Source organism: Centrocercus urophasianus, unplaced genomic scaffold (genome assembly GCF_019232065.1).
Source record: "Centrocercus urophasianus isolate 14NV4802_14NV808 unplaced genomic scaffold, USGS_Curo_1.0 seq_664, whole genome shotgun sequence".
Taxonomy (NCBI): Eukaryota; Metazoa; Chordata; class Aves; order Galliformes; family Phasianidae; genus Centrocercus; species Centrocercus urophasianus.
Window position 1 is genome coordinate 1 of NW_024885271.1, and position 14,691 is coordinate 14,691.

Genomic DNA, 14,691 nt, shown 5'->3' on the forward strand with positions numbered 1-14,691 from the left:
TGGATGGATGGATGGATGGATGGATGGATGGATGGATGGATACCCAGTTTTCTCACTCATTATGATTCAACCTCCATCAGAAAATAAACTTTTATCTTTAAACTTTTAAAGAAATTGTTGAACATATATCTGAGTTATTCTAGAAATATATTGCTCTCATTCATATGCATTGTGTTAGTAACACAAATAACAATATTAATGAAAGATACACTTCTATTCATCTTTAGACAACATACTCATTTAATTACATGAAATGTTATGTTAGATATTGTCAAGGAAAACTGATTTAAGTACAAATTGCTTACAACATTAGGATAGAATAGCACTGAAGTATAACTGAATGCTACATAATGCTACATATGTACTTGGTTTTGTCATCATAAAAAGGAAAAGTATGGGATTATTAGCAAAGCAAGTTTTGTTTGCTTGTTTGTTTCAGTTTTAAATTAGAAAGTTGTAGCACCTGAATGTAATACTTAACTTTGGTTAAAGTGGAAATTAAGCACCAAGAAAATGCATTGGTATTAATTACCAGTAGCAGATGGTTTAAAATGACGTTTTCTGTCTGGAGAAAACTTGCATCACAAGCTGCAATCTTGAAATGATCTCTGAAAGATGCACAAGCTCCAGACCTGTGTGACTCATGCCATGCATCACACTATAAATACTGTACTTCATTTGCTCAGAAATCTATATTCTACTTAAATATTCTCATTACCTTTCTCTCCAGTTCCCTCTACCACAGTTATGTACAACATTAGCACTTTTAAAATACCAATCATTCTTCTTTTGGAATAGTTATGTGCCAGTTGTGCATCTCGTTACCTGTAGTAAAAGTCATTGCTGTGTCTTAAAAGGATTGTATCTATTATTTAAGAGATTATATACAGTCATTTTGTGTCATAATATGGTTGTTCTTGAATGATAAAAGGGATATTATCCCACACTCAGTAGAAAGCTGTCTCAGTTTGTGTAATGGGATAAATAGGGCTTTACTCCATCTCAGCCTCCAAATCATTCTGTGGTATAAACATTCCATGCAGGTCCAGATGCATTTCTACATTAACAGTGGCTCGGCCCAATTCTTTGAATGTTTTAGCATCCAAGATGAGTAGGAAGGGTGCTTTGTTTGGCTCAGACACCACAACACAGGTCAAAACAACACCTGTGACATACAAGTGGAGAATTAGAAGCTCATACTGGTTACACCAAGCTGAAAACATAACACTGTCAGGAAATGAGTCTTGTTTGCTAGGAATCTGAGGACACAAACTGAAAGTGCTTACTAGATGAAGTCTGACTGGGGGAGCTGAGGAACTACTGAATGGTTCTCTTCTGTTCCTTTACCTGGCCTGCCTGCAGCAAGCAAACACTGAACTGTGTCTCTGACAGTCTTGTTAGGCAACTGAGTAGTGAAGCTTGGGAAACATCCTTTCAGCTATTTATCATTTGTCTTTGCAAGGAGCCGCCTCAGAACAGAACCGGATCCAGATTACAGGGAGACTTGCAATGCCACTTTGTGTTCTCATTTGTAACAGCACTGACTTCCACAGCTCCAGCTTCTTCACTTGATAAGTCTAGTTCCCAGTGGCAATCTGGAAAGTCCTAAGCATGGATTTTACTGTTTATGAATAGTGTGGGACTTCATGCAAGTTCCTTTTGCTCTGTCACTGATCTGTCTTTAGTCTGCAGGAGTAAAACGGTTGGCAGTAATTCTAATTGATCTGCAGAAACATCGGCCTAGCTGCCTTGTTCTGACTGACAACAAAGAAACTTTTAAGACTTAATGCAAAACCCAGCTTTCAAAATGTTGTTGCTATTTTACCTTCATCCTCTTCTCTTGCACCGGGGCTGGGAACGAAGATGGGCTCTGAGGGCCAGCAGTGCTCTTCTCCCCAGTGCAGCAGTTCCTTTGTTTGGACGTTCAGTTTCGCAATCTAAGTTGTTGTGATCAGAAAAGAAAAGTGTCAGTGACAGTGGTTGATTTTATAGAGACTATTTTAGTAGTGTTAAAAAAGGCATAGATACCACTTCATTACATTGCAATTACATCTTCCCTTGTTGGGCGTGAAGTATTTGACAAATCCTAATAGGTGGTAAGATTTGCTTACCCTGCATCATGGCTAAATAACATCCTCCCCATACAGAGAAGAGTGCACAGCACAGCACTTTGAAGTGACTTGCCCCAAATGACTGCAGTTCTGTTGTAAAGCAGGAAACAGGATTTAAACCTTCCAATTTCTAATCCTGTGAATTATTTTCCTTTTGTTGTGACCTCAATATTCCTCAAGGCCTTCTATTGTTAATCGGGGTATATATGCCAGAACAAGGGCTATTAATAGTGATGTAAAGGTTAAACCAATGGAGCAAGAATTCCACACAGACACTGGCATTAACCAAAGGAACAGGGCACAGCTTTTCATCTCATTAATGGCTCAGGCGCCTGCTCAAACCACCTTCCACTGGGGACACACTTCCACATAAGTTAAGTGCTTTTTCTTCACATCCAGATGCAGTTTTATTCCTTTCCCCTTTAATGTTCACTCCAAAAAATAACTTCAAACAAAAATGAAAGCATTTAAGCATTGGAGAAAGAATTTTCCCTTATATCCAAGATGACAGCAGTTTCACTGACCTAAGGATCATACATGGTTGTTGTTGTGACCGCATTCGTTAAAGAAAAACTGATGTGAATAAGCAGCAATATAAATATAAACTGCTGTCAGATTATGTTTTAAGTCAGGCAGAGATTATCTGCACTGGAAATCACAAATGTGCTTATTTGCTCAATGTCAAATGTTCTGCAATAAATTTTCTTGCATAGTGAAGAAATCCAGCTTTATTTTGTAATCAGAGGTGGTAATTATATAGAGCCAAGAGTGATCTCAATTTGCTCTCAGTACAGTAATTATAAAGTGTGAGTCTGTGTGTGCAATACTCCTTCACTAGCAGTACTTTTCACCTTAATCTGTTGGTAATTCAAAGCTGTCTCCTAAGAAGCTGCCATACACAGAGTGCCATACACATTTGCTATCCTGTTACACAGAACTAGCTCTCTAGCAAAGGAAAAAGCTTTCTGAAAAATTATATATTATTTTAATAACTTCTTGTTTTAGCTGAGTTTCCTAAGGGAAAAAAACCAAACAATTATTACAGATATGTGTCTGCCTAATGCTCTTCCTTTCTGCTACTCTCTCCTTTGTAGGTATTGGCACATGACAGAAGTTCAGTCAAATTGAGCAGAAAAGTGAGGGTCTCTGTAACTGCTGTATTCAGAAGACTGGAAATTAAAAAATGGATAAAGAAGCCTGACTTTATCCATACTTCACAAGAGAAATGATACAACTTGAGCTCACCCTTATGAGAATTCAGCCATTTCCTATTGCTTTGCATGTGGATGACTCACAAATGGGAAAAGTTTTAATAGAAACTGATTCTCTATTGAACATTACAGCATCCAATCTCAAGTCACACACCTAAAAAACCACTTGTTTGCTCTTTATGGAGCTACATGTTATGAACAGCTGGCAACAGAGTTCCATAGCTTCAACTAACAAAACAAGGATGTACTTCTTCCATAGTTTGGCCCAGTGGGACTGTTTCAATTATACCAGTAAGCTAACATATGTGCCCAACTTTTAATCTCAGTGCTTTCAAGTGCTGAAGTTTATTATCACAGTACACTGCTGCATTGCTGTCATTTAGAAGCTTTATCAGTTTCAGTTCTGTCCTCAGAAGCCCCCCCTTTCAATTTGGATTGATGACTGCAGATGACACTGTATTTTGGGCCAGACTGAAGCATGGTCTACTTATAACTGCTAACATTTGATTTGTGTTATATATATACTGTTGCTGACTTTGTAAGTGTTAGTGATACCTTTGTAGGAACAGGACTCCACTGGACTTCTGTTGCATAGACATATTTGTATTTTTTGCCATTGTAGTCATAGTTGACACGAGGCAGCTCTATTCCTAGGTAAAATAAAGCCCAAGACTTAGCAACAAAAGAAGTACAATTCTGAGCATACACTTACATAGGCCAATGAATCTTACCCTGTGAAAAAAAATGTTGACAGCATTTCAAACAGATTTTATATGTTTGAATTTCTAAAAAGCCAATGATGGTATTAACAGAGCCCAGTTAAGCCAAGCCAGTTTGTTCAAAAATGGTAATTTTTCATTCTTGGGAATCCATTATACTGGAAATGATTAGCATCATGTCATTTGTTTCATAAACACATTACATGTGAGCTTCTGAGATATAATTGGAGGGTAACATTCTAAGAAACAACTTTCTCTTTAAGCACATCCATACCTTTACAAATTCCTGTTATTACCCCTCATAAAATTTAAGTATCCACTCTCACAGGTAAAACTCATAAAATACAGCACATAACTGAAGTTACCAATTTTAGACCTCGGTACAGGTAGATTTGCAAGCCACATTAATAGCTGTAAGATCAGGCTTGGGACCCCAGAGCAATATAAAACTGATATAACTGCAGATATTTAAAAGATTTCATGATTGATGAATACGTATCCAGGTGACAGCAACCCCTTCCTCAGAGTGCTGGGATGTTCACCTTTCGGAGCGATGCTGTTTGGGAACCAGGATTTACCTGACCTAGGAGATCTCTTGCAATCCTTTTAAAAAGCTGTGCAGATCTCCAGTAAGCAGGCACAGATCTGTCTGTCACTTGCAAAGTGAAGCTCTCTGTCTTCGACACAGTGGTATTTTGAACTTTCTAAATATAAATGTTTCTAGAACTGGGGTACCATTATAAGTCACAACAATTCACTTATTCCCTAGCTTAACAACTCAGCTTCTAAATACTGCCTCTGAATGGTCTGAAGGGTCTTATATTAATGGATGGACCCCAAGGAGTGAAATAAGAAAGATATTGTCCATATTATGCAAAACATATTAATTAAAGCTTTTGTTACTTTCAGCTTTATAAAGATCTGACATACAGCTGCTAGGCATTGTTAGAATACATCTAAGTGTAAGTGTGTAAAGGAACACATTTGAGATCTGTGTAACAGACATTTCTTACCTTCACATAATATTTCAGGTTGGCAATAGATGCTGCCATCTTTTTCTTTTACAGCAGTCGCGGAAGTTGGAAGTTTGACTAAATTAGAACCTACTTCTGCATCCTGAAAGAGAGGTATGCTGAAAATGTATGTGTTTCTAATTTAGAACTTTCATCAGGTTTGATATTAACACGGACAAATTTGGGATTAACACAGATATTCCTGGTTCATGAAGTTCCTCCATTTATCCTGTAACATTAGATTCTGACCTTCTCTTTAGAAATCTGATTATACTCAGAGGGCTTGAATGTATCATTGTGTAACTGCTTTGAATCACAGTGAGCATTTAGAAAGGTTTAGAGAGATATGGCTGTGTTCCAGAAGCACAATAAATAGATGATACAGTTTGTGTATTTAATTAATGGAGATAGGCTTGAAAATGTTAGGGATAAAATTCACACTAAAAATCACCAAAGTTAAGGTGCGTTCTTGTTTTTAGTATACTACAGCTGAATGTTTAACACTGCAGCATAGGTAGGATAGTTGAGATCCAACAGATCCTTTGCCCTTGCCACATAAGTTTTTGAGACACGAAAAGCCAGCAAGATTCTGGGATGTAGGAGGAAGAAGTATTATCCGTTCCAAAGGAATCAAGCAGAAACTTGCCCAAGTTGCTGGCCAGTATATAATCTTTGCTGCAAACAATGCTGTAAAATGATGTTTTAAATTATATTGAAAGATAAGATCATTCCTCATGCTAGTAAATCTTGCACTTAACTGAAATCTTCTCATTTTAATAAAGCTATTGCAACAGTGGGGAGTGGGAATATATTTTATATAGGCTTCCAGTAAAGTGAAAAAATCATATTGTGCAAAATCTCATGAATACCTTTCTAACCAATGTCAAATTGATATATCTGCTCATATTTTACAGCATCTTACAAATAATTGCATTGTTAAGGAAATGATACATGCTCAACAACCCTCCATAAATCTCCATAAATGATGGTATCAGAACCTCCACCCATGTAACAGTAGGTCCAACTGCTCATTGCCATTTCTCACAACACATGCAAAAAACAAAACTCCTGAACACTTTGTGAATGTGTTATTTTTAAAGAACTAAAAATTTGCACAAGAGGGCTGGCAACTGCTCATCCACCCACTTTCCTAATTGATCATTTGACATTACTGAACAAAGAGCAGTTTAAAAAGCCCTTTTCTTCCTACCTTGTCATACTGCAGAGGCACAACAAACCGCTTGCAGGTTGGGATGGAGGTAAGCTTGTTGTTGTCTTCAAAGTCTTTGTTCAGTTTTTTCAAGTAAAACATATCATACAAGCTATTGTCTTTGTAGGCAACGATATCAAAAACAATATGGCCGTCTTCTTCATAAGCATTTATGTGGTGATAAAGCACCATAGCATCAGTGTAAAACTTGGTGGATACTTCTTTTTTTGTCTTTCTGTCTACAAAGTGAAACCACGTCTGAAAGACAGCGAACATTACGTAAAGCCAGTAATGATCAGCAAACAGTTACATAGGAAATTATTTTTCTAAGATAGCCATCTACATTCTAAACCACTGCCTGTTTCTACTGAAGCATATTACAAATTCGGGATTTGCTGCTAGGAGGTGAGAGGTTCCAATCTTGAGACCAAAAAAATGCAGTAGAAAATGAGTGTGGAAGTGCTCCAAACTCATGTCACTGTTGCACATTGCTGTTTGGGCCAAGCTGAAGGTAGAAGTTTTCCAGTAAACCTGGAAAATCCCCTGGCCTATTTTTAATTTACATAACTCTGCCCTAGCATCGAGTCTCTGTCTTCTTCTGTGTCAGTGCCCTCTTCTCCAGCACTTTCCCCAAGTTGTGGGTCACAAAATATGGAAATCAGGTCCTCAGGAAAGAGGTTTTTTCCCCTTAATTGCCTCAACAAAACAGACTGTCCTTTTGTTGAATTCAGGCTTTTCCACGAATCTGTCTCTACTTAATCTGATGAAATGGATCTAGAACAGATTTCATCCACACTGTACAGCATTTCGTATGGAGCAGGAGCAGCTGTACATGCCTGGGATGTTAGAGCAGTTTTATTTTCTCTTCTTGCACACATTTTGACTATGCCAAACTGTCACTTCAGCATCAGTATTTGTGAAATTTCTGGAGATGGGAGATAATATTTAAAAAATACAACATTAGTTTGAAAAAAGTGCAACATGACAGTAAGAGCTTTTAAAGAAAGTGTTATTACTGAAATTAATGAACTTGACAAAAAACAGAGCAGCAACAGTAACAACAGGTTGCTGGCCTGGCCGACTCCATTGCTCAGCATCAGACAGAATACCTTATCCTCCTTATGAAAGGCAAGGCAGGAAGCCCAGTTCACACCTCGGATGTAGGCAGTAGCCAGTTTGACAATATCCAGCTTGAATGGCTGTTCTATGAACACAATATAATTCTCTGTCATTCCAAAGCTGTGGTAGTAACTTGGTTGGAGCAGGGAGCGAGAAGGGATGGAGCATACTACTTCTGTGTGTTTAAAACTAGATTTCTTCTTTTCGTTCTCTGAACAGAAATAAGAAAAAGTAAAATTACATTTATAAAATCTTGTGTTTTCACCCCTTAACCTTAGAAGAAAAGAAAATGTTGACAAGTTTCTAAGAAATACTGCTAAAAGCCATATCTTACCTGGTACAGAGGAGGGGATCTTAAAGAGAAGATATTTTGTTCTCCCTTTATCAACAATTGAAGTACCCATGTTGAGAATATTTCCAGCACTGTCGTAGTGTGGGTGAGCAGTTGCCATGTTTACAGCTATGTATTTGCTGTAGTCTACCTGGAAGATGATACAGTAGGAGAATTTAGAGATGTGTAAGTACATTAAAATTGATCATAGCTAATGGCACAAATCCACCCGCCCTTCTGCACTGGTAGCCTTATACTGGTGCCCCCCGGAGGTCTTGAAAATTCATCATTTAAGTCACATAACTCATGCAGGTTCTCAAATCATTTCCTAATTTGAGGCTAAACAAACTACAGAAACTGAATTCACCCCTCTGCTGTAGCCACACAATACAGCAGGGTGGTTGGCTAAAGGCATTACTCTGAAAATGCCCATTTCATTCTGAGAGCAGTTATTTAACAGGGCAATGAGTCTAACAATTTTCTGGAACAAAATTATTTCTATTCAATTTAAGGAAACTGTACTCAAACCACAGTGTACGACAGGAAAAAATCAATATTCAGTATGTCCACATTTACTTTTAATAATTAAGTAATAGCTTGCATAAGGCACTTGAAAAGTCATCAAATAAATGACCTACCAAACTGTTAATTACATAAATCACTTCAGAACTACAGATGCATTTATAATGGAAATCATCCAAAATAATCACGTCATAAGCACGATATGTGGAATTATGCCTGAAGCCTCACGACACTGTGTACAGCTGTGCAATTGCCCAAAGCCCCACTTTTCTCTAAACTGCTTGGGATTTTCTTTTGAACTCCTGAGTTCTTACATGAACAATTCTTACATGAATCTTCACCATTTCATTTTACCACAATTTCAAAAAAGTCTACTCTGCTAGCCTGGACATAGGAGGAAATACATCTTTCCAATTTTGTGTGCTGCAGATTTAACTTGCAGGCAGGGAACCAGAACGACACACAGACATTCATACCTTTTCTAGTGTCTCCAGAGTCTGTGGATCAATTTTTCTGATGAAGTTAGTCTCACTGGTAGCATAATAATCATCCCCACTTTTCATAATGTTGATCAGGCAGTTGTCCGTGAACTCAGGAATGGTGTGAGATAAGTATGAGAATGCCCTGAGGGGAGGGAAATGTCATATTAGAAAGAAAAGAAAGTACTTGCCTGTTCAAAACTACAACAAAATCTACTTGCACTGGTGAAGAAAACAGACAACACTACTGACAAAGTGGAATTATCATGTTTGCCTTAGAGTAATCCACAGAGCATACGGTACCGGGTATCACTCCTGACCTTATCACTATGTGGAAATTGTAAATTTACAAAACAAAATTCGTATTTGTATACATCTGTCAAGAGTAAACAGAAAAGACAGCCATGCTGGAGAGAGAGAGAGAGAGAGATAGCAGCACCCTGTTGGGGAAAGCATTGCTTACTTGGCAAATATGTTTTTGCATGGATCTGGATAAGCCATGGTTCCAAACTCGGACACCACAATTCGGTTTGCTTCTATATTGCAGCTGTATGTGTCACTTCGGAGGTACTTACTTCTGTAGTAAACTTCACCTGACAAAGGCCAAATGGACTTCAATCACATTTCATGCTAAGTTTTTTAGAAAACTGGCACAAAGATAGAGAAAGAATCTGTTAAGCAGATGTCCTTTAGCAAAGAAAAGTTTGCAATGGATCAGGCTGTCTAAATCCCTGCTATGGAAAGCAATCTCAGCTGTCTAGATGTCTAGAGGAACCAAGGATTGTTCTTGTGGCTGCTGAGATCAGCAACAATTTCATTACCTTCCTCAATTACCATCAAGCTTGGACAATACTGGGGTCTAGGGTGAAGAAAGAATGGACTTGGATAAATTCTTTCAGTAAACCAAAGGAATCAGTGTAAAAATGATTAATTGTGCAGCAATGTGTGGGTGGTGGTAAATCTCTAGTACTGGCAAAACTTACACTTTGCTATTGATGTCAGAGTAGCACACTGCTTGAAGGAACCAACTTTGGCACTAACTGATCTAATGCACTGATATACTTGAGATAGCTGAGCTCTGTTTGCATCAGGGAGGTAAAACAAGTAGCAATTTAAAAAACACTGCTCATTACTTTATGTTATTTTTTGGTGATGTAGACCTGGTCAGGCTAGGAGAACCTGCAGCTGCACCAAAAGCCTAGAGTTACAGAAATGAAAACTAAAAAGGAATGGAGAACGACAAGGGTGATCTCAGTTCTTTTACAGAACTGTACTTTCTGCGGGAAGAATAGATGTAAAACATCCTGCCTCACACTGAAAAGTACTGAAGCAACAGAAAACGCTTTCACTTCAATGTTTATGAGAAATGGCCCTCTTGGTGCGTGTGGAAAGCAAATGCTGCCCTGCGGTGACCTGCTTAGAGCTGGCTGCACGCCATCCCACAGCGCAGACAGCGTTGAACTTTGGCTCTTCAGAAAGGACAACGTAATCTGCCCTGGAGAACAGCCCTGGAGAGACACCTCAGCTGCTGTTACGGAGATTGAGGTGTGAGTGTACGTTTGGAGACACTTTACTGTGTGTTATCATTTCAGACACTCCATTCTGCAGACAAGAGGCAGAAATTGGCCCTTGCTCACACTGTGTGGCTGAAACAACTTTTAGCCTCAGTTATCACAGCCAAAGAACTGTGGTTTTGCTTGCATGACTTCGTGAAGTTGGTCTTAAAACATGTAATTGTTCCAGAGATAACACTGCCCACTGAACCATCACAACAGTTTCTTCTCCATCTCCATTTATGTCAGGAGGGAAGGGCTGTAACTGGAGGACGCAGCTACATCTGAGATCCTGGCATCAAGAAGCAGCCCCTCTAGAGCTCAGTGTTGTGACTGGGCACCTAACACACACAAACCAGAGCAGTGCCAGAATCGGAAACACAGGCTCTCCTCACTGATGTGTGCACAGCCCTCTCTCACAAAGAACCTACAAGGAACAGCTCACCTGCTCTGACTGCTGGCTGTGACAGACTCACCAGCACACAGCGCCTACATGGCTGTTTTTTTGCAGGGTTATAACCAGACACCTGGAATGTCTGGTTATACGATTAGTGCTAATCTAACTCAGAACAGAATTGGCAACACCAGTGTTTGGTTTGTTTATCTTTCTGTGATCTGACGTGCAATAACTTACCGTTTTTAAATGTGAAGCTGTGCAGCAGAGCCAAGCCATCGAACCAGTGGTTGTATTTAGTGTCCCCTATCGTATGCATCCCTGGGCCATTTCGGAGAAGTACTCCTCGCAACCAAGTGGGCAACTGACCTGAGAACAAAAGGAGCATTCCAGTATTCATTCCTTTAGGAAAGGAGCATGCTGCAGGACAATTTTACTAAGGGCATAGGCTTCATAGACAGATGGGTTGTGAATGCAAGTCTACATCTGTAGTAGCAAATAATTATGTTTCTGTTTCGGATAACTAAAGCACAACCTGCTAAAAAATGTTGCTAGTAATATTCTGCATAAATTTTGTGATATGACACTATCACTTGAGCAAAAGACTGCTGGAAATTGCTTAAAGCCAGGAAGAAAATAGAGTTGGGCCTTTTCTTCCCTGCACTCAGTTTTTACAGATCTGTGTTTAATCCTTTTTACTCATGCCAGGAAAAGCTAGAGCTTCTCAGAAATCAACATATTTTATAGGATGTGTGACTTGTACTGGTCTTCATTACATCAAATGAGGTGTCAGAGTTAAAAATTTTTATCTATATATTTAGATGTCTCTAGATATTACCTATCTATCCATCTGTAAATAGGCATGCGTATCTTTATACAGATGTCTAATAGAGAGATATATTCCCTAAATGAGAAGAAAGATGCACAAGGAATTCCAGGACAGGAATAATGGGGAAAAAAGAAAGGTAGTCTTTTGTTTAAGGCACCGTAGACTTGATGCAACTTCTGAATCTTCTGGTGTAATTCAGTGTAATTTCTGACACAGTTGCAGTATAAAAGTCATAGAGAAAATTGACATACTTTGAAGTTTTCAGATGAAAGTTCATGTAAGTGGGAATTAAGAACATCTGCAAATCACAATAGGTATCAGTCAGCATTTTTAAGTGCTTAAACAGCTTTACAGATCTGGACTGCATCTCTTTTTTGCCTCGTGCTTTTATCTACAGTGAAAATAATAAAGCTTTTCTGTACTGCATGAGGACACGAGAATGACAGCAAAATCTCCAAATATTTGGAAGAGTACGAGCTGTCACAGCCGTGGAGGATGGGATGTTCATGTGGCTGTACAGTCTTTAGGACAACAAGAGTTTTATGTCTGACGTTGGCGTTAAGGGGTCATATTTACAGTGCACATATTGAGTAACAAGGAGACAGTTCACGGGCAGGACAGTACACGTGAAGAGGTCAGAGTCCTCTTTAATTTTCACTACTGGTAAATACTGAATGACCATTACCACTGAAGTAATATATTAATTTAATTTACTCAACTGTTCAGTTTTTGTTCAAATAAACCATTCCATAACACAGATAAATTGTAGTAAAAGTTGTTGCTTGCAAACAAATTCATATATTTCAATACTAAGCTTTTATTTTGAGTGACAAACATTTGAAAGGCATAAAATCACCTCCAATTTAAACAAAGCACATTGAAACAAAATCTTTTTCAATTCAGCCACCAAGCTGAACAACAACAACATAGCCATGTAATTATGTACCTGATATGACCTACCTGGGAACTGACTTTAAAACTGGTCTTAGATGCCTGCTATATGCATATGTGCTAGAAAGAGGTACTCAACAACAAACCTCTCCTGTAGCTGCAGCAAAAATCTCTTTAAGTCCCTCTTCTTCAAGGTGAAAAAAGCAGAAAAAAAGGCTAAATTGATCAAGTCTTCGTACCTAGAAAGCCACTTCTGGCTATCTCACTGGAGTATACTCTGCATTTTTGCTAGAATGCCTTCTAGTAAAAGTACCTTCTGTACCCTAGAGAGGGTAGTGAAGGGTTACGGAGAGGAGAAAACGAAAGTCTGTACGGAACCATGGGGGAGGGAGTGCCACCAGATTAAATGCTGAGATTTTGTCCCTCACCACCAACTTCAGTGAATCCTGTTCAGACAGACTTTCTGAAAAAGCACGTAGAAATACCCATTAAATGAGAAAAATCCCATGGTTAGGGGCACAAATAAGGTCTGAGCTCAGTCCTTTAAACAAAACTCACTGACGTTTCTCACTTCCCGTTTCCCTTTTCTGCGTTGCTTTGAGAGAGCAAGTGTTTCAATGTTTTATATACTTGAAAACACAGGAGTTTATCATTCACTTACCTTGCACCTCAGCTTTTATGGGCTCTGGATGTTCTTCTTTGTTTCTGCTAAATATTGTCTCCATTGCTCACGTAACCGAACAGTTCCTGCGTCCTCGACCCAGCTGCTCCTGCAGGCGTAGCGGTTCCCTCCTCTCCGGGCTAAGAACAGCTCTTTCCTGTTACATAGAAGGATGAGGTTAAAGTGCAACTCGAGCTAATGGCTGCTGGCTTATAGATCGACAACTTATAACAGTTGATCTTTAATCCCTAACACATACACAATAATTCTCGCACATTCCTTTAACTCTTTCACTAGTTTGATGTTAGAGGAGCACAGCTCACCTGTTTGCTTTGTGTGAAGATAGCTCAAGCAGCCAGGAACACCAAAGGTAAAAGGAAACTGAAATATCACCTTCAGCATTGCAGAGAAAATCAGAGCTGTTTGTAGGGGTGCCTGGCCTGCTTGGCAGGAGCAGAGAGAAAAACAGAAGAAAGCTCTACCCACCGTTCTGAATTTGTCTTGTTGGGAGTGATAGACAATGGAGTGTCATCGGTTTCTTTCCATTCTGCCAAATCTAACCTGGGCTGTTCTATTAACTCCCAAAATATCGCTGCTGAACAACTATGAGGTTTTTTTCTTTAAGTACAAACAGCTCCAGAGCAAACTGAGCAGCACACCTTTGGATTAAACACCTGTTTACAAATAGACACTATTATACATTCTCCCATATGTGACCTGATTCCACCTGGTTATCAGCTCCTTGAAGTCTGCGAAAGTATGGCAGGAATAATTAAGAAGAAGGGGGATTTTTAACTTCATGCATTTCTTTCAAGATAAGGTACTTAACTGAGTTCAATGTTGTTAATTTTAAAATCCTCTAGGAAAAGAATTATTTCAATATAAAGCATGTGATTGCAGAGGAAATCACAGGCTCCATTGAACATGAAGGATAAAAAGATTCTTTGCACAATCATATATTATGCAATTTTATATGAGGTTACCCTAAAATCCGATTTTTTTTCTGCTAAATCACTGTTGTTCCCAAAATGTTTGAACATCCATTCCTAAGTCTAATAGATCACTTATAAATATCCACACTCGCTGTATTGAAAACACCATTTCTGCCACAGGTGACTGCTCAGACTCCTGTTATACACACACATTGCTCTTCTCATCCTTACCCCACATCTGCCGATTTATCTTTACCTTGAGAAGTCACCAGGACAGCATGCCTTTGTCTCCATTTGGAAAGCACTGATGGAAACAAGTGATAAAAAAATCAGAACTGCTAACTGTGCAATTTTCCTCTTTTTACACTATTGTATTAACATCCAAGTATTTATTTACAATTATAACGTGTAACCGCTGGAGGAAGGGGGTGTGGATGAGGTGACTTCTCTAATTTCATTGTTTCACAGTGTTCCTTCTCCCTTTGCAAAGATGTGTTTGATGGGAGAGCATGGTGGAGGTTACAGAAGTCCATGTTCTAGAGAGCATAGAAACCTTTTCCACTTCTCCTTATTCTCATCTATTTTGAACAAGAACAAAGAAGTTCAGCTCAACTATCAGAAGTTCAGTTCAACTTCCCTTAGAGCTGAAGTTCTTCGTCAGCACGAAATTGCATATCCTTATGATGAATCTGAGACTGTTTCCTATTAATATTTCC

The 14,691-nt window shown here is 38.8% G+C and overlaps 1 protein-coding gene across 1 annotated transcript; it reads right to left on the reverse strand.

Moving 5' to 3' along the window:
* Positions 1-216: 216 nt before the first annotated feature.
* On the reverse strand, positions 217-13,237 carry BCO1 (beta-carotene oxygenase 1). Its single transcript, XM_042837065.1, has 11 exons — positions 13,044-13,237; positions 10,903-11,031; positions 9,179-9,308; positions 8,713-8,860; positions 7,718-7,865; positions 7,374-7,594; positions 6,265-6,522; positions 5,055-5,157; positions 3,878-3,972; positions 1,826-1,937; positions 217-1,165 (listed from the first exon to the last, which is right to left on the reverse strand). The coding sequence occupies exons 1-11, from the start codon at positions 13,105-13,107 to the stop codon at positions 993-995; spliced, it is 1,581 nt and encodes a 526-aa protein (XP_042692999.1). The 5' UTR covers positions 13,108-13,237; the 3' UTR covers positions 217-992.
* Positions 13,238-14,691: the final 1,454 nt, after the last annotated feature.